General features: G+C 37.7%; 1 protein-coding gene across 1 annotated transcript; it reads right to left on the bottom strand.

Moving 5' to 3' along the window:
• Nucleotides 1–12971: 12971 nt before the first annotated feature.
• Nucleotides 12972–19453, bottom strand: LOC121449824 (killer cell immunoglobulin-like receptor 3DL1). The gene is made up of 5 exons (XM_041654496.1): nucleotides 19384–19453; nucleotides 18775–19059; nucleotides 17288–17593; nucleotides 15118–15404; nucleotides 12972–13157 (listed from the first exon to the last, which is right to left on the bottom strand). Exons 1-5 carry the CDS (start codon nucleotides 19451–19453, stop codon nucleotides 12972–12974), a joined length of 1134 nt encoding a protein of 377 aa, XP_041510430.1.
• Nucleotides 19454–21366: the final 1913 nt, after the last annotated feature.

The following is a 21366-nucleotide window of genomic DNA, read 5'->3' as shown; positions in this document are numbered from 1 at the left end:
CCTCAGGACTAGGAAGGAGCCTGAAAAGAAAAACTCATGATGGATGATCTATCTCCTTTCAACAGCCTAGCCATCTGACCTCCCCATCCCTGTTGGGCCTCCATACATTAGAAGTAGAGACTTCTTTGTTAAGATGAACTCATTAACCAATATCCACCATGGAAGCCAGTGTTTCTGCTGTGGTCAGTTCCAGTCTCCTAGGCTAATATCTCCACCCTGGCATCCCACCCCGTGTATTCCCAGTAGGACTCACCAATCCACACAATGCTTTTGAGCACAGAGAGCATGGTGCTTCTTTAGGTCACAAGAGGCAGAGCTGGAATAAAACATACAGGATGTCATGAGAGTCTTGAATTATCTACCTAACCACAGCACGGAAGACTAACCAACATAGCACATCCGCTTTCACCCCGTGTTTATGAATTTTCTTCCAGACATGTTTTCTCTGTAACCTTGGCTAGTCGGGAATGCACTTTGTGGAGAAGGCTGGTTTTCAATTCAAAGATCTACCGGAGAGTGCCCCACAAGTGCTTGGATTAAAGGGGTGGTCTCCATAGGAGGGTTCACAAACACTCCCCGTTTTACCATAGTCTCAAAAGAACACAGCTTTTCAGAAATTGCTTATTTATAAGTTGTTCGGCCATAGAATCTGCCATGATTACAATTGAGTTGCATCCTGGACCCAACACCTTTTAATTCAAATAGTTAACTATTTGATTATTGTACTAAATGTTTGCAAGTTGTTGCTTTTTAAATATGAGATGCAATGCCTCCTTTGTTGTTCTTTGCAAAATTTACAATGAATATTAGTCATGTTATAACAGCAATCCTAATGTGTCTATCAAAATGATGATGCTGGTAATAATCCCATATTGGATTATAATTATTCAATATTTTACTTGATTAATTGTCTAGTTTATAGAATAATAAAATTCCACTTCTTTTTAAAAATCAAAGAAATAAAGAAGTATATTTTTGCTTTAACTAAACGTTCTTTTAAGATGTAGCATTAATATTTTTTAAAAAATTATTTTAAATTATATGTGAGTATGTGCATGTGAGGGCTGGTGACTTGTTAGGCCAGAAAAGGGCACTGATGAGATGCCTTGGAGCCAGAGTCAAAGGCAATTCTGAGCCTTCTAGTGTAGACATTGGGAACTGATGTAGTGTTGTAATGAGAGCAGCCAGCTGCATCCCTGCCACCCAGCTAGTTTATACCCAAAATAACCACACCAAATTGTATTAATTAAATTACTGTCTGACCCATTATTTCTAGCCTCTTATCGGCTAACTCTCACATCTTGATTCAACCCATTTCCAATAATCTGTATGCCACCACAGGGTTATGGCTTACCGGGAAAGATTAAGCATGTCTGACCTGGTGGCTGGTTCCCTGGCAGCTCTCTGACTGTGCTTTCTTCCTCCCATATTTCTGTTCTGTCTTCCCCGCCTACCTGAGTTTGCCCTATCAACTAGGCCAAGGCAGTTTCTTTATTTCACCAATGAAAGTAACACATAGACAGAAGACCCTCCTACACCAAAGTTGGGTCCTCTGCATGTTCAGAACACACTCTTCACCTCTGAGCAATCTCTCCAGCCCTACACCCTTACAATTATTTACCACAGATCACTAATATATATTAATTGTGTTGTACTATTTCACTTTATTGTTGAATAGTTTCTGAAAATGCTTAATATGTTCAATTTGACAAGTTTTGCCTTTTTTCTGATATTTTTATTTTGTAAGATTCATTCCTGAATTAATAGCATTTGTCTTTTTATTTCTGTAAGACAGTAAATAAATGACAACGAACTTGGATAATAAGCTTAAATATTCTTTTGGGGTATTTCTAGAACAGTCTGTCAGAGGCCAACAGACTGTAAGACATGGCAAAGAAGTAGATTGTAGTATATATTTAGAGTATATTATCGGCTATATTTTATCACAGAGTTAGACATGTTCATGTTCATGCATTACTCTGTATTTCTAAAGGTACAGTTTTGTTAATATATTTTATATAAATTATAATTATACATTTTCTCCTTCTCTTTCTCTTCTCAATGTTTCCTATAACCTCTTTTGATCTCTGAGATTCATCTTATCTTTAATTACATTTATATAACTACACATGCACACAAAGACACATACACTTATATTTATATTCTAAAATATGTAAATTGGATATGATTAGTCTTTATAATATTAAATTTTTATGTGTACATATTATTTATATGTGACTACATTTAGAAGAAATGCAATCTCATAGTAAATTCTCTATTCCTTTAGTTCTCACAATCTTTCTTCCATGCATTGCATGATGTACTCTGAGCCTTAGATGAAGGAGTTCTGTTACAGAATGATCAGCTAAGAATGAACACCAAACAATCACCTGTTATCTGTATTTTTGTTGCGCTATGGTTTTTAATGGTTTTTGTCTGAGGCTATAAGACGTTTGATGAGGAATAAGAACTATATCTGAGAGTACAAGGATAAATATTTAGATTGCAATTTATGAATTATGCTTATTTAACAAGTTGTAGTTGTATATTTCTTCAAGATTAAAATGACACTAGTCCTGGATAGTTGGTTGGTTTTCCAGAACATTACACTTTTTCCTCATATTTGTGAGGAATATTAGACAGCTATTTCTACTAATAAGGTATATGTTGCCCTATTAGACCCTTCTGGTTACTGTGCCATGCTGTCGTAAAGACACCAAACATGGCTTTAACCGTTCCCTTTCAGAAATGCTCAAGCATCAGCAATAGCTTCCTAGTAATGCTTCTTGAAGGTTAATGGTCCAATACATCCACATGACTAGCTTTAAAAATAATTACTTGTGTATTGGAGAGACGGCTCAGTGATTAAAAGGCCTGACATGTAAGTCAGGTAACATGAGATCTATCCCAGGAAACAACTAACAGATGTAGAATAAGTACTGACTCCATATAATGGTCCACAGACCTCTACATTTGTTGTAGAAAGTACCCCACCTTTACCCAACCAACCCCTACTTTGATTACCCCCAATCAGTAATAAATAAATAAATAAATAAATAAATAATACTTTAATAACTCTATTGTTGCTTCAAGATGTAAAGGGAAGTTGAGTGACCATCCTTGTGACAATAACATTTACATTTTTAGTTTTATTTTTTACTGAAAATAATTTTTTCTCACATAATATATATTGATTATGGTGTTCCTTTACTCTGTTCCTCCAAGTTCTTCCATAACTCCTTCTCACTTGGATCCACTCCCTTTTTGTATCTTCTTAGCTAACAAACAGGCTGCTAAGTGATAATGATAAAATACGACAAAATAATATATAGTAAGAGAAAAAGCTAGCATATCAGATTTGGACAAGACAATGAAACAGGAGGAAAACAGCCTAAGAAAAGGTACAAGAATCAGAGACCCACTCATTTGGATCCTTAGGAATCCCACTGAAAATCCTAAGTTGAAAGCTATATTGTACATGCAGAGGAAACTTGCAGGCCATGTGCAGGCTTCTCTCCAGTCTCTGAGTACATATGAGATTTGATCATGTGGAATAAGAGTAGTGGTCCACAGGATCTTTTGTGATCAAATGACCTTTTCACTTGGGTTATATATCAGATATCCAGCATATCATATATTTAAATTACAATTCATAACAGAATCATATTATAGTTAAAGTTGCAACAAAAATTATTTTTTGTTTTGTGATCATCAGAGCATGAGGAACATGTCACAGCCTTAGGAAAGTTGAAAATCACTGATTCACAGTGTCTTCCTAACTTGGTGTCCTCCATCCTCTCTGGCTCTTAGCTTCTTTCTGTTTCCTCTTCATCTGGATCCCCTGAGCTCTAAAGGAAGTGGTATGATGGAGGCATCTATTTAGGACTGGGTGTTCAGGTTCTCATCTGAGTATAGGAGAAAGTCATCAGGAGTTATTATTGCTACTTTTACTTTTAAAAAAACAGTAGTATTTCTTATAACCTAGGTACCTAGGCTATCTGTCCTCTGGTTCATGCTCACCTGAGCAGTGCTGGACATGTGTTCCATCCTGTGTAATTAATGGACCTTAAGTGAAACCACACATTGATTGATTACTTTCACAACCTTGTGTAATCAAAGCTCTAGCATAGCTTGTAGGCATGACACCAATGCATAAGTGTTTAAGACTGGGTTGGTGTTTATATAGGGAGTGTGAAAGGTACATTTGTGTGCCTAAGATGCTAGCACATAGGCTCTATGTGGGCTCCAGATCTGCTCCTCCATCTTCAATGAGTTGTGTTTTCTTTAGCAGTAGGGCTTTGCTACTATTTTGTGAAGAGCAACCTTGGTTGGTCTTGGTAACATCTAGGGTTTATGGATTCCCAGAGGACCCCTTTGGCCAGTATCTAAATTAGATGTAACCCATTACAAGTGCTGGAACTTTCTTTTGATAGCAAGAGTTAGAACTCTATCTTCTCCATTTTTAGACAATTTCATGTAAATTACTTTCATTTATTTAAGTATTTTAGTAATTTTAGTGCTGTAACAGGTTTTAATACCCCTCGAATGGTCCTCAATTTTAGCTGTCTCTCCCCAGATTCCATGCCTTATTCTACATTCCATCCTCTGCTCCACTTGTTACCACTATTATAGACCCCCATTTTTAATCTATCTTCCTTTACCAACAAGATGTGTCTGTACCTCTAGTCACTAAGACTATAATTATCCTCTGAATCTATAGATTTTATTTTGGTTATCTCTGACTTAACAGCCAATATCAACACATAAGCAAATATATACCATATTTTCTTTCTGTATCTGGGTTATTTCACTCAGAATGAGTATTTTCTGGTTTCATTCAATTGCTTGTGAATTCTATGATATACCCCATTTTTAATGACTAAATAATAGTTCATTGTGTAAATGAAATATTTTCATTTTCAGTTATTCTTGTTGAGGAACATCTACGTTGTTTTCTAATGAAAACTATGATGAATAAACCAGAAATGAACAAATCTGAGCCAGAATCTCTTTGGTAGGATGTACTGTCTTTGGGAATATTCCTAAGGGTAATATCTAAATGTATCTAAAAGTATCTAAATGTATATTGATTCACATTTTCAAGAAGAACTAACTCTGATTTCTGCAGGGACTATACAGGTTTGCACTGCTACCAGCAACAGTTGAGTGTTTTCTTGGATTTACTTCTTCACGAGCATGAGCTGATACTTGTTTTCTTAATCTTAGTCATCCTGACAGTTGTAAGATGGGATTTTGAAGTAAGTTTGATTTGGACAGTTCCTTAAGTGATTTTCAGCTCTTTGGGATATCTCTTTTTGAGAATTTTCCATTTCTATCTGTGCCTCATCTCAAAATAGGGTTATTTATTTATTTATGCTAGCAAGTATTTTGGGTTCTTTATATATTTTTGTTATGAGTCCTCTATTGGTTGTAGAGTTTGCAAATGCCATTTCCATTTCTCAGGAAAGCTGTCTTGTCTGAATGATGGTATCCTTTGTCCTGCTGAAGGTTCTCAGTCTCATGGGTTCCTACTTATTGATTGTTGTTCTTAGGGCATGTATTATTGGTATTCTAATCATAAAGTTATTTCCTATACCAGTGTGTCCGAATATTTTCCCCAGTTCTTCCTCTGTCTGGTTCAGTGTATCTGTTCTTATATTGAGGTCTTCAACCCATTTGAAATTGACTTTTGCGCAAGGTCATAAGAATGAGTCTATTTGCATTCTTCTATATTCAGTCATCTTCTTTGAAAAGAACCACTTGTTGAAGATGATGCCCTTTTCCCAGTGTGTGTTCCTTGCTTCTTTAGCAAAAACCAAATATACATAGTTGCCTGGACTTATATATGGATCTGCAAGTTGATTCCATCAATGAACATGTCTGTCTTTGTACCAGTAACACTCTGTGCCTGTCACTATAGCTCTGTAGTGCAACTTGATAGCACGAATATTTAGATCTCTAGCAGTTCTTCATTGTTCAGCATTGTTTAAGCTATTCTGTTATTGTGTGTCGGTGTGTATGTGTGTGTGTGTGTGTTCACATTTGAAGCTGAAAATTGTCCTCTTAAACTCTGAGTAACTCTATTAGAATTTTGCTGGGGGTTGTATTGAGTCTATAGATTACTCAGTTGGCAGAATGTCCATTTTCCTATGTTTATCCTATTGATCCTCAATCGTGAGCGTTCTCTTTATCTTTTGATATTTCTTGAATTTATTTCTCCAATGACTTCATGGTTTTTGTCACACAAGACAGTAACTTGTTTCATTAGAGATACTAAATGATAATTTAAATTTTTTATGTCTATTGTGAAAGATGTTTTCCTCATTTTATTCTGTTTGTCATTTGTATATAACAAGGATACTGACTTTTGTGATTTAATTTTTTCTTTTCTTTTTTTCCTTTTTTTCTTCCACCTCCTCCCCTCATACCATTTCCCTTCCTCTCCTTATTCCCCCTCCCCCTCCCTCTCCAGTCCAAAGAGCAGTCAGGGATCCCTGCCATGTGGGAAGTCCAAGGTCCTCCCGCCTCTATCCAGGTCTAGGAAGGAGAGCATCCAAACAGACTAGGCTCCCACAAAGCCAGTACATGCAGTAGAATCAAAACCCAGTTCCATTGTCCTTGGCTTCTCAATCAGCCCTCCTTGTAAGCCACGTTCAGAGAGTCCAGTTTGATAACATGCTCCATCAGTCGCAGTCCAGCTGGCCTTGGTGAGTTCCCATTAGATCACCCCTCACGGTCCTGACTTCCTTGCTCATGTTCTCCCTCCTTCTGCTCCTCATTTGGACCTTGGGAGCTCAGTTCAGTGCTACAATGTGGGTCTCTGTTTCTATCTCCATCCATCACCAGATAAAGGTTCTATGGTGATCTGCAAGATATTCATCAGTGTGGCTATAGGATAGGGCCAGTTCAGGTGCCCTCTCCTCAGCTGATCAAGGAACAAGCTGGGGACATCTCCCTGGACACCTGGGAACCCCTCTAGAGTCCAGTCTCTTTCCAACCCTAAAATGGCTCCCTTAATTAAGATATATACTTCCCTGCTCCCAAATTCACTCTTCCTCCACCCCAACTGTCCCATTCCCCCAAGCTCTCCCCATCCCTCCCTTCTCACTTCTCTCTCTCCATCTCCTCTTACCCCCACCCCACTCCCACCCCCAAGTTCTCAATTTTTGCCTGGTAATCTTGTCTACTTTCAATAGCTAGGAGGATAACCACATGCTTTTCTTTGGGTTCACCTTCCTATTTAGCTTCTCTAGAATCATAAATTATAGCCTCAATGTCCTTTAATTATGGCTAGAATCCACTAATGAGTGAGTACATACCATATTCATCTTTTTGGGTCTGGGTTACCTCACTCAGGATAGTGTTTTCTATTTCCATCCATTTGCATGCAAAATTCTATTTACTTTGCTGACACTGTTTATTAGTTGCAGAAGCTCCCATGTAGATTTTTCAGATCACTCATGTATACTATCACATAATCTACTAATACAGATGCTTGAACATCCTTCCTTTTCAGTTTATATCTCCTTGCTCTCCTCAGCTGTCTTTTACTCTAGGTAAGAATTTAAGCACTATATTGGACAGATACGGAGAGAGTAGACAAGTTTTCCTTGATTTTACTGGAATCCTGTGCATTTTTCTGCATTAGGGTTGATGTTGACTATGTGTTTCCTATAGATTGCCTTAAGTTATGATCCTTGTATCCATGACACATTTTTTTAAAAGTTAGCACAGTCTTGAGAGTCCATGTTCATTTTTCAGGCCCTCAGTCTCGAGAAGCCAACAGTCACCATGAAAGCCAGACATTTATATAATAGAGGTAACCAAGCCCAAAACATTGAAATTGAGTTACTGCTACCTATGCATAATGCTAAGGATATTAGTCTATCATCGACTTCAACTAGTCTTTCTGAAAGCGTGGGTCTAGTTTTTGTGGGGGCCCTGTCTTCCTTTGTAGCCCACTTACGTGTTTGTAATCTTTGAGAAAAGGATGTTGGTATCCTGTGTGGCTCTTATGCAGATATAGTTTCAGTTAGCTTCATCTGCATGTGAGTTCACAACATCAGACATTTGTTATTGAGTAGATTGACCAACAGGATGTGTGAGGTTTGAGTTCCTGGCCACATATTTCTGTATTTGTTACTTCAAAAGCAAGAGAAATACTTTCTTTGTGAAATACTTAGTTCTCAGTTACTCTTGGTTAGTCTCTTATAAGAGAGTAGAATTCTTCTCTTTATATTTCTGACTTTTAGGAATGGTTTTCTCAAGGAATTTGTAGTGGTGATCAAATTCCTGCATCTCTTTTCACTTTAAATTTCTTTTTATTTTTTTCCTTTCAGGGTTGTTTATGCAGCCCAGTGTATACCAGAATTCATTCCTGAAGAACAGACTGGCCTCAAATATGAGTTCGTTCTTCTCCATCTTGCCCAACCCTGGATCCACGTGTGTGCATCATACCACTTCTATTTAACCATTATCCCTTTTATTGATTTTATTTATTTATTAAAGATTTCTGCCTCCTCCGCGCCACCGCCTCCCATTTTCATCCCCCTCCCCCAATTAAGTCCCCCTCCCTCGTCAGCCCGAAGAGCAATCAGGGTTCCCTGCCCTGTGGGAAGTCCAAGGGCCACCCACCTCCATCCAGGTCTAGTAAGGTGAGCTAAATAAGAAGGTGAATCCAAAGAAAAACATATAGGCATCCTCCTGAATAATAACCTTCATCAGGCGATGAAAGGAGACAGAGACAGAGACCCACATTGGAGCACGGACAGAAATCTCAAAGTCCAAATCAAGAGCAGACGGAGAGAGAGCACGATCTAGGAACTCAGGACTGCGAGGGGTGCACCCACACACTGAGACAATGGGGATGTTCTATTGGGATCTCCCTTTAATTTTTAAGCTATAAAAGGTTCATTTCAATTAAGTTCCATCATTGTGGGTAAGTATCAGAGACAGTCGCTCAAGGCATTTTATCCACAGTTAATAATCACAACTCAAAGAACACATGCTTATTCTTAGATTGTTTTTTTTTCACTTTAATTTGAGGAACTTTTCTGATTAGGAAATGGTGTCACTCCCTAAATAGTAACCAGGTCTCTCACAACATCTAAAAACAAACAAACAAACAAACAAACAAACAAACACCAGGAAAATACGGTCCAGACATGCCCATGGGCCAACTCTTTGATTTAGAGAAACTCTCAAACTTTGTCTTGTAGTGATTGTGCATATAGATTAGATTTTAGTATAGATTGTGGCAAATGGACATTTTAATTAAAAACCACACTAGCAGAAATGCCATTTGCTATTGCCTAAAATTTTTAGAAAAAGGTCTCACCACTTTATCTTGCTACTAACTACTCTTGAGAAAATACCTGAGGGACTTTTAGTCATCAGCACATCATGGATACAGATGCATATTCATGGTTTTTGATCCACTAGGTAATCACAGGTGCTGTTTGTTCATTTTTGTAATAGCCTTGTCATCAGAGACCAGCCTCTCACATTATTCCTTCCCATCCTTTAACTCTTACGTTATTTCCACTGGCCACCTTTGTTGTCCCCTGATCCTTAAAAGGGCTGATATAGATGTTCCAAAGTTGGTGTTTGTCTCTATATATTGTTTTAGATGACTTGAGCTGAAGGATTTGTTCATGTAAGATTTTTGGTCACAGCCTCCCCTCCCCCTGCTGGTTTCCATTCTTCTCCTAGTTGATTCTCTTTTCTGCTTTACCATTACATGGATTCTGTTATCTATCATTCTTTATTCTCCACTCAACTTATGCTCCCTTCCTCTCTATATCACACCCATTTGCAAGTTTGAGGGATCACCACAAAAATGAGGCTTTAATTTTCTCTCTCTCCTTCACACACACACACACACACACACACACACGCACGCACGCACGCACGCGCGCACACACACACACACACACACACTGACACATATGTATAAATATGCTTTAAAGATGTTATACTTTGTTAGATAACCTAAAATATTAATAAACTTTAAACTAAATGCAGTAGCCTATTTTCTCAAAGAAATGACATGTACTTTGCATTGAGTTTTGAAGTCATTATAGTTCCTTTTGCCTTGGGCATGTATTACACCAGGAAACTTGTTTCTCTCAAAACATACTACTTTTCATTGTGCATAAAATAAACTGCTTGGGATCAGAGTCAAGAAGTCTGTAACAGTCAGGCTAACTAAGTAATGATGAACTGTGTTTCCTCTTCACTTCTAGAGGATGATTTCTCTGCATTTGCAGGGATTGCCATAGCTGGCAACAAGTCTAAGGTCCAAGACCTCAGGGGAGGGTAGAAAGTTTTCTTTAAATAGAAATTAAGGGTTCATGAAACCCCTCACAGTATTCATGACCATAAGTGAGCATGAAATTAACACAAATTTTAACCTGTATTATAGACCAAATCATTGAACAATTATCAGATGTTTACTAAGCTTCAAAGTATGAGGAACAAAATACTCAGAAAAACAGCTCTGCCACTTTATTCACATAGACCCAGTGTATGGATAGCTTATAAAGGGAAATAAAATGCCTGTCAATTGTTCTCCAAGCCAGAACAGTAAGATTTTGCTTGCAACCTCTCAGGTAGGAAAATACAAAAAAAAATCAAGGAGAGAGAGAGAGGGAGGGTGTAAATGTTCTGCTGGATGCATCTTGCCAGGGAGGCCAAATGTACTTTACAGTTGCTCAGATTCCAGGATGGTCACACCCATTTAGAACTCACCTTCCAAACCAATCTGAGTGGAGTCATTTTATCCAACTACACCACTCTTGATTATATGCATGAAGGGATTGTAAGTCAACACACCCTGGATACAGTAGCACATTCATTTATAGATCCACCAGGTAATGACAGTTGCTGTGTGTTCATGTGTGCAACAGATATGTCATGTACAGTGGCCAGCCTCTCTCACCACGTACTTCCCCATTCTCTGGCTCTTTCATTTCTTCACTGCTTCCCCTTTTGTGTTGTTTCTGGAGATCTTCAAGGGGCTGATGTAGATTTGGTAAGTTGCCAGTTTGTGGGAGGAATTAGGGAGATAAGTCAGTTTTGAATATGGTCAAAATAAATTGTATGCATGTATGATATGTATATTCTGTCTATATGAAAGCAGAAGGCCATCTGGTACAAAGGAAGCTTTTATTTATAGAAACAGAAAGAGCAGCTTTCCTAAAATTATACATGACCAGTCAATTACAAAAATGAACCACTAGCAAGCTTTAACATTTCAAGTACAATTTTGATTTATAGTTCTCTCAAGCAGAAATTTAAAACTTTTAAACATAAATGTAGCCATCAATATAACACTAACCATCCTAATGAATGAGGAGATCATTAAAGATGGCTGTACCTCCTTAACCTTATGCCAAAATGGGTAGTCAATTGGAGGGCCTTCTCTGCTTTGCTATCATAATTACACATACATTTTTGGGGAAGGCACTGGTGAATCTGTGTGTGAGTCTTGTAGACTTCAGGATCTTCCTGATACATGTGAGGTTTTGTTTACTACCTGAATCTTAATAATTCCTCTTCCAATAGGCTTTGATTGAATGAGTTAATTTTTCAGGAGAACAGTAATAGAAATATGGGAGAAGCAGGTGGTGTCTTACCTGAGTCACATTTTAGAAAATAGTTTTCAATAGAGAAGTCTATATTGAAAGATTAAGGAAAGACATGGATTCATCAGATGCCTCTGATGAAAGAAGATTTTGACAAAGAGCATTTTGGACACACAGAACAGTATATGCTAAAACCCAGTGTTAAGTGTGGGCTTCTGAAAGGGTATCAGCAGTAGTCAAAAGTCAAAATAGGAAAATGGGTGTGATAATGATCAAAATATAGATAAATATAAGAAAATGTCATGAGAATCAATGTGTTGTATAACATTATTACATATTAATAATATATACCAATAAAAATAATCAGCCTCTTGCTGATATGGAATTCAAGTAGGTCCAGAAAATACAGCTAGTTAGGCATTACAGGTTGACATAAATGAAAAAGATTAAATAGAAGGTATATTGATTTATGTCCAAAGGAAAAGTGATAACCATAATATTTTTAAATAAAGAAAATCCACATTCAGTTCCATGCTGGAATAATGATGGATGGACCTGAAGTTAGAGACCTCTGCCCTATGATTCCAGCAATTGTTTCATTGCGTTTGTTAGTTTTTGCTGCCAAAAGGGCTGTGTTCTCCACAGAAGAATTCTTCATAACTTCCTTTACAACTCATGTCCTATAGACAGTCTTTGTTCTCAACTTATCATTTCATAACTCCCATGTAAACACTGGTATCTGTAGTTAGTTCCTGAGGCTTCTGGAAATTGGGCATGATCAATTGTTGTTTGAATGTCCCCTGAACAAATTCTGTGTATGTCACCTCCATCATTTCTTTTCTTTCATGTTCCTAGAAAGAGGTAAATGTTAAGTGATGTTGTATGCACATGTTATTACAGAGCATGAGGGAATCCAGGCCTCATCGTATATGGAAGAGGGTGGGTACATGAGGGCCTACTTGTTGCATGTCCTTCTTGGTCATAGATGGCTGCATTTTTAGGGACAGAAGTAATTAGTAACATCTAAGAAAGCATTACTGCAAGTTCATTTCAAATACCAATGTATTAATGAGAGATATGGTAAAACCCAAGTTGGCTCTTCTTACCCAGAGCAGAGTCAGCTGTTCTGCATCTCTGTGTTCTAAGCTCCATCTCATCATATTGCTACACTACTAGTTCTCTCTTCAGTGTTCCTTCTCTTTCTTTCATAAAACTTCTCCTGGATATTAGCCTGCTTTGAATGTGAATATACAGTAGAGGTCTAGTCCCTAGTCTGAGGGCTGAGGGAAAGAACAAGGGCTTATCTTTTCTATTGGTAGAGCCCTGCTTCAGTGACCCTGTCCTGAGCTAAGTAAATGAAGACCACACACCTGCATTTCTCTAGGCTCAGTTTCTCATGCTACTCAGATGACACTCACTGACTCCTTCCCGATACTTATTCCTTTTGGCAGAGCACCGAGAATGAATGATGAACATGAGGAAGACAGCCATCATCAAAAATGACACTCTAATCAGAATATGCAGGAGTCCGTGATTATCTGCTGAAAGATATAAATCCAATAAGTTGTCAGCCTTAGGACTAGTGTATTAAATTGCCTAATATTTAATGATAGAAGGATAAGTAATAGACTATTAATTTTTAGAACAAGATTCTTGAAGAAGAACTGCTCTTATTCAGCTAAATGCACACAGTGTTAAAGTGACTCCTAATGGCTTTTCTTTAGACTACTATATTAATGTGTCACTCAGGGAAGTTTCTATTTGCAATAGGTGATCAGTACAGATACCCACAACTTGCTAAACTGCAGAAAATAAAACACTGTGGAATGCTTGGCTCTAACTGGGACATTTACACCACTCCCACTTCTACAAATCTTCAATGTTCATTGTGGAAAACAGTTGGGTCAAAATTAGCTAAATGAGCTTGATTATAATTACCAAGAAGACTGTGTTGTGAACACAGGAAGACTGTAGTGGTATTTTGAAGAGGGATTCCCTTTGTATGCTGTGAATACCATTGGTTAATAAAGAAGCTGTTTTGGGCCTGTGATAGGGTAGACCAGAGTTGATGGGGGGAGGACTAAATGAAGGTGGGGAGAAATAATGCAGAGTCAGAGAGAAACCATGTAACCTTGCCAGACACAGGTGCTGGAAACTTTACCCAGGAAGCAACAGCCTCGTGGTGATATACAGATTACTAGAACTGGGTTCAATTAAGATATAAGAGTTAGTCAATAAGAATCTAGAGCTAATGGGCCATGTAGTGATTTAATTAATAGTTTCTGTGTGATTATTTCGAATGGCTGGGAAACAAACAAGTGGCTTTCCTACAATAACATTTCATTTGTAATTAATAAGTAAAGTTTGCCTGAAGATCAGAGAGTAAAACAGCCCCACTGGTCAGCCTTACAGACCAGGCAGTGGTAACACACACCTTTAATTCCAGTAATCACATTAGTTTGTCATAGAAACATGGTGGTGCACGCTTTTAATCCTAGTGGTGCATGCCTTTATTCCCAGCCCTGGAGAGGATTATAAAATGGGAGAAGACAGCTCTCAGACATAGTCTCATTCTGAGATTCATGGAGGCAGGATCACCATTTTGGACTAGGTTAAGGTAAGAGTCAGTGGCTGGCTGCTTTGCTTTTCTGACCCTCAGGTTGAACCACAATTTCTATCTCTGAGTTGTTATTAATCATGCCTCATAGGAAAGTTGCATGTTTGTACTCAAAAGCAGTTGTGACAGCATGCACAAGATCAGTAGATGCTCAAGCCAGACCAAATCCCATCATGCAGTGGGGATGTGGACATCAAGTCCCACTTTTAGTCAAGGAGATATAGGCAAACAATAACTGCTGGGAAAATTAGTTTCAAGAGTGTTGCTACAAGTAAGGTGGCCATGCGCCACTGGTAGGTCACACATCCATGAATATATGGGCATCACAAATTGAACTTCATGGATAAAAAATATAACAGAGTTTGGTAGGTAGGTCCAAGAGGAGTTGAGAAAGTGAGTGAATATGATCAAACACATTGTTTAAAATTATCAAAGAAATAATACGTATAAAATTATGAAGAATAAGAAACTAGATGGCATATGTCATATTACTATGTGTTCTGTGTTTTAGCATATAAAATTCTCATAGTAAATATAATATGTATTATATATATGATATCAATGGCAGTAAGGAGGATCCTTTCAAAACACCCCAGGCTCTGTTACTATCTGCACTACAAAATGTTTTCTGATTATTCTTTAGCTATATGTTCCTATGGCTTCAGAGTATAAAATCCTGAGCAGACAGTCCTTCACCTTGCATGAAGAATTGTGCAGGAATACACACACACACACACACACACACACACACACACACACACACATATATAAAACAGCAGGACTCATGGCAATGCTTCTTTCAAACTTCCTATGGGATTTTTCTCTCCATAATCAGTAGGATGCTTTTCACACATAGCTTTAGGATTTTATTAGTCTCAAAACATGAGATACTGATGAGGTTTTCTTACCTATGACAGGAAGGTAAAATGGGTCACTTGGGGATGACCACACATTGCAGGAGTTCCTGAAAGAGCCATAGCATCTATAGTTCTCTTCCTGTATCACAGGATCAAGAAGGAAGTTGGCCTGGAATGTTCCATTGTGACTCTGAACTGCAGGCAGTCCAAGTACCTGAGGTACCCCTTTCCTGGACAGATGGAACATATCAAAATGATGGTCAGAGGTGCAGGACAAGGTCATGTTCTCTCCTGGCATCACCACAGGGCCCATCATGGCTGACAGAGTCGGTTTCTTGTATAAACCTGGAAGGAAAGGGGCAGAGACAGTTAGAGGGGCAGTTCCTTATCAGTGTGCTCCTTAGTGTTCCAGTTTCCTGCTTCCATTTCTGTGATCTCTCTCTCTCTTTTTCTATATTTCTCCCTGCCTTTCTATTCCTCTTCTTCAATCTTATCTTACTGTGTCTCTGACTTCACTGTGTTACATAAGCATTCTTTCCACCATTTTGCTTTTTGAGAGTTTCTTTGTCTACTTGCATTCATTGGGTCATGACCTGTGTCTTTTAGAAGTTTTTTATTAATATATTTTAATAGTATTTATTAATTGGCTTGATTACAAAATACGTTTACATACAATGTATTTTGTTCATTTTTACAAACCTTTTTGCTTTCTTAAAGTAAAACACAGTTTCTTATTTCATGCCCTCTTTGTCTTTTGTTGTTTATATATATATATATTTATGATGGTGTATTATTTATCATATTAACACTAGTATTTTATATTGTTCTTCAGCTTCTTCTGATTCACTTCTCTTTCCCATTTGTTCTTTCTTATACCTTCAGGTTTTCCAAATGTTTTTTTTTCAATCAAAGGGTTTAATTAGAGGTACTTATTATTTTGTTTTAATTGGGACATAAAGCAATGGACTTCATTAAGACATCATCATACAGTCCATTCTGTTCATTTTCTTCCCACCCTATTCCTGTATGTCACGTTTGCTTGTTCTTCCTGGCATTGACCCTTCTATGGCATATGCTTTCCTCCTATTTTCCCATCCCTCTTTGTTAATCTCCTTCCCTTTCTCATGGTTTGTTACCAATTTTATGACCTATAACTCCCTCTTTCTATGTATATTAAAAATGTAGAATCTGACTTCATTCTATGTAATTCATTTTCTATCATGTCTCTTTCTCTGTATCTGTGTTAATGAATCTCTCTTTTCAAAGGACAGAATATTCCATAAATGTGTTTATTTCCCTTGTACAGGGGCCATGATGATCTTTCCTCCTTTGTAATATATTTACTGCTCAAGTGTAACCTATCATCTGCCTCCCTATCTCTGCTTTGAAATATCCAATATTTGCCATTATTTCTTTATCTTTCAAGTATTTCATTCAACCTTAAAAGTTTTTGCAGGCTTTCTCTTTGCACACATGCAATGCTTACTATTTCCTCAACCCTTTCTATCTCTGAGTCTTTTTCTCAGTCTCCCTGCCTGATGTATTATTTGTATTTATTTCCATTTATCTGTATTATTTGTGTCTGTGTATCCCAGGCAGAACCACTATAGGATTTCTTTTACCCATCCTAGATGACTTTGTTTGGAACATGGGCTAACAAGAATTTGGAAATGTAGAGAACAGAGAGCGACTGGTGGTCTGCTCAATTTTCAGGGTCATGCTATCCTTGGATGAATACCCAGACAACCACAAGAATGGAAGAACAGCCAAACTAGATAGAAATTTTATGGGTGTGATCTGTACCAAGACCTCAGATCTCATGAAGAACCAACCACACTCAACACATAAACTTGGCTAAGACACACAATAATGTCTATGTCTTCAGAAGATGTCTTGTAGAGGTAGAAAGTAAACAAAATTCTGAATTGTTGAGGACATTGAATATTAGTAGAAGGGTGATATTGTCACGTCAAGCTTATCAAGTTACTCCTTTCTCTTTACATCTGGTTATGGATTCTTTGACTTTCCTACATCTGTGCTTTACATTATAACTAATGATCTTTTCTTGTGTTTCCATTTTCATTGTCTATGTCAGTAATATACTTCCACAGGCTGCCTTTCTCTAAGTTTCCAACCCTCCTATTTCCCACAACCTCCCAGGACTTCTAGTCTATGGAATAACTATTCTGCATCACAGAGAGGATTAGGACCAAGTAGCACCTTCTTACCTGTGATCTTTATGTCAACAGAGTCACTGGATTCAGACCACTCATATGGTGTTTGGTGGTAAGAACCATAGCATGTGTAAGTCCCAGCATGGTCAGGTGTCACAGGACCTATTGGGAAGTTGGCATGGGATCCCCCACGATGAGATTCTGCAGAGAGCTGGAAAGAGTCCTTGATTACTCCCATTCTATGTGAAGTCAAAGTGAAAGTGTCAAACATAATCTCTGAATGGCACTTCAGTGTCATCTTCTTTCCTAATTTTACCAGGGGAGTTGGTAGGGCTAAAAGAAAAGGCTTCCTGTAGATTCCTAGGAATAAAAAGATTGTGAATATGAACCTGCTATCAATCTATGTATCCCAGAATTCCTATGCTATTATCCTCCTTAATATGTTCTTCCTGTTAGTGTTTTAGTGTCCTGTCCTTTTCTGTTTATATGTCTGCTTTGTACACAGATTCCCCTATCTTTCTCTGATTATTTCCCACTTATTTGGCCCTGGTAGCAGCACAATATTTTCCAACTGACTTATTGTGAGAATGTGTCATTTGAACCTGTCTACCATAGCCGCTGCTGTCCCTTCTTAAGTTCAGGGAATGCAGAAAACATGGCAAGGATTTTGACATGCTCCTTCATGAGTCATTTCTAGCTACCTTTGCCAAGTATAATCCTTGACAAGATAAGAGAATCAGTAGTGAAGGTAGGTATCAGGCAGATACTTCTGACCTCTATGGTTCAAACTTCTCTAAGGCATTCCTGATCTAGAATCATTTGCATTGTTTCCTTCTAACATGTTGATGCATTACCTTCCTTACTTTAATATTTTCTGTACATCCTTTCCCCAGCTTTTAAGTTGTCCCTAATATGGGTCTCTGTATTAGTACCAGTCACTACAATACAATTATTACAAATGTGATTCTTAAAGAGAACACAAGTGTTCTTGTGGCCAGAAATCAGAAACAAGATCAGGTAGCATAAATCAATTTTCTGCAGGGATATGTTACTGCTCAAATCACTAGAAAGGAATCCATTTCTTTTTGCCTTCCATTTTTTTTAGAGGCCCAGTGAATTTCTTGGCACTTGGAAACTTCCTCAACTATCAGAGTTAGAAGTAGGATGTCCCCCTGACAATGCTTTGTACTGCAAACAAGTGAAGCAACTGCATTTTACTTATTCTATTTTATCAACACTTGTGGTTCTGCAGAGTCAGGATAATTGAGGATATTTTCCCATCCTGGTGCCATCTTGTTGATAATGAGTTCCATCTTCAGGCCCAAATTTTTCTTGTTTTATTCAAGACTCATTAAGCTTCAGGGAAAAGAATATACATGTCCTTGGGTATATTGTTATGCTCATCATAGTCTCGAGTTCCTTGTGTTGAATATTCCTTTATAATTCTGAGACTCTGACTGTTTTACAAATTCTAAGGTGGGGATAGTTGGTGGAATGAAAATACACAACAAATGATGTGGAAAACAAATATGATCTCTGACCTGAAATTATGATCTTCAGAGGGTCACTGTATGATGAAAGTTCATCATGGTATTGATGTTTATAATTATAGCATCTGTAGGTTCCTGCATATGCTGGAGTCACAGGTCCCAAGAGAAGGCTCTTCTGGAATATTTTGTTATGGAACTGAGGAATAGGAGTTCCATGTTCTTTGTACAGCTTGAATTTATTAGACTCACTGTGAGTGTCACAAGTAAGAGTCACATACTGTCCCTGAGAAACAACATGGCTTGGCCAGGCAGACAGTGAAGATTTGTTACTAATTCCTGTAGAAAGATACCCAGAGTAAAATATTTAGTGATCCGCCTTCATTCCTGAGAGGTGAACCTCCAAATTTTACTTCTTCAGGGTTCATTGTTTGATACTTTTCTCTGAACTGAAACATTCGTTTCAGTATTAGAGCTTCAAAGGCTCAAGGGACTCAAGAGGTAAGCAAACATAAATGTATTAAAGAGCTGAAACTTGCAAGGTTCACCAGTGGCCCTTCCCACTCTATAGAAACTGTAAGTTAGTTTTCCTGCTGAATTCTAAAAGGAATTGCCAGCAAGTTGTGCAGGGAGCTCCATGGTTTTGGCTTTCATGATAATCACCCATATTGAGGTGCGCTTTCAGTAATGCTTTTGAGTCGTCCCTTGTTTCTGCAAATAAACCCTTATCCATACTGCTACTAGTAATCTCAGCAGACTCACAGGTTCAAAGGTTTGGACATTGATATAATCATTATTTGGTCTGTCCTGGGTTTCCTTTATGGGGTGACCATAACTGCATGTGTTGTGTCTTCCCAAGGGAAGTCTCAAACTAAATAGGTTCATTTTCATGGAATGTATGCCCCCAAATCACTATAAACATATGGAGTATCTTTCTATGCTAATATTTGTTAATTGAGAATTTTGAGTAAGTATTAAATAATGAAGTAGATTTGATCATGAAAAAATGAAATCTAAAAAGAAATTATATCAGATGAGTAGAGGGAAAACTCATTTATTAGATCACAGATAGGAATTATGGCCACTAAGTTAAAGAAAAAGGAATGCTGTTCACTCACCTTCAGTGACTCTAGAAATCTAACAATACTGGGTTATAAATACACTGTGAATGTTCCAGACCTCAGGAGCGAGGGGAGTCTGCCCTTAGGACCACAGAACTGAGAAAATTGACAACAAAACAGTAGGCATGAGTCCTTTGTACTACTCTGCCCCTTATGTACTCTTGTACAGAGCTGCATTCACAGAAGTCACACCAGATCATGTTTCTACACTGACAAGTAAGAGGCAGACATATAGTTTCTCAACCATTTCAAGGCTCTTTCCTTTTGCATGTGAAATATTGAGAGAATAACATTGTTCTGCTTCTTTGGATGCTTGGTGATAAAAAGTATTTGGACTCCTGATTGTCAGCAAATGAATCTTGGTCATTCTTCCCTATCCACTTGGTAGATGTATTTGAGAAAAGAGACAGTTGCAAAACACTGCAGTGAAGACAATGTATACTCCTAACAGTGTGGGCATCTTGTAACACTGCTCAAATAGATGCTTTTAAGTACCCCAGTGAAAAATTGTCCCTCATCATGGACTGTGGCCAGTAACTTACTGTACCAGGAAGCTCAGCTCCCCAAAGCATCTGATCTCAAAACATTGAGGAGGCAAGGTAGTGAAACATGGAAAACTGACACCAATGTCATCCTGTCCAGGGTTGCAACCAGTTTACCCAAATCCATTCTCAGGTGAGAATTAATAGTAAAGGTTTATTAACCTCTACAGAACATCTGCATGTGACAGAGGTGAGGGTTCTCTTCAATATGAAGGTGTCTGTGTATGAACTTGCACATGACAATCAAAGAAATCAAACATGCCAGAGAACAATGCTGAGGCTCTGGAAGTAAATACAGAGGAAAGGAAGATCTGTGAAGCCCACAACAGATAATTCACTGCAGTATTTCTAAAACAGTGACAGAATTATAAGATACCATGAGTAAAGATTGGTAACTAGAACAAGACATTAGAGAGATGTTGCATTTTTTATGGTCTGTGTAACATCACTCAGTATATTTTCTAAGTCCATGTATTTTTTGAACATATCATGGTTTCATTCTTACTTACCACTGAAAAGTATTATAGAGTGTACATATGAGACATTTTTGTTATCTCTTCATCAGCTGAAAGACATTCATGTTGTTTGTTTTTCATAGACATTGAGCATAGAGCATCAAGAAACTTGATTGGGCAATTATCCATGGCATAGAATATCAAGTTCCTCAGATATATTCAAACAGATAGAAATGATGCAAATATAGTACTCATATATGAAAGTCTCAAGAAATTAAATTTAAAAGAAATAGTCTTTTTATAAAAGAATAAGAGGGTGTCTAACCATATAAAATCAAACTTTATATTATTTTATAAAGTTTGGAAATAAATCATTAAACAACAGAAAAAAATTGGTAACATTCATCTTAATTAAAGCATGCAACTACTGAATTTGACATGTTTGTGGATCAGCTTGATGTCTAAGGAGGTATAGGCTGTTGCTGCTATGCCTGACTTTCTGGTTTCCATCGCTGGACCCATGTGGTG

This window comes from Microtus oregoni, unplaced genomic scaffold, assembly GCF_018167655.1.
Source record: "Microtus oregoni isolate MIOR12 unplaced genomic scaffold, Mior012 000006F_ref0000085, whole genome shotgun sequence".
NCBI classification, from domain to species: Eukaryota; Metazoa; Chordata; class Mammalia; order Rodentia; family Cricetidae; genus Microtus; species Microtus oregoni.
The sequence above is the reverse complement of the archived record's forward strand: the minus strand, read 5'-3'. Positions and strand labels throughout refer to the sequence as shown.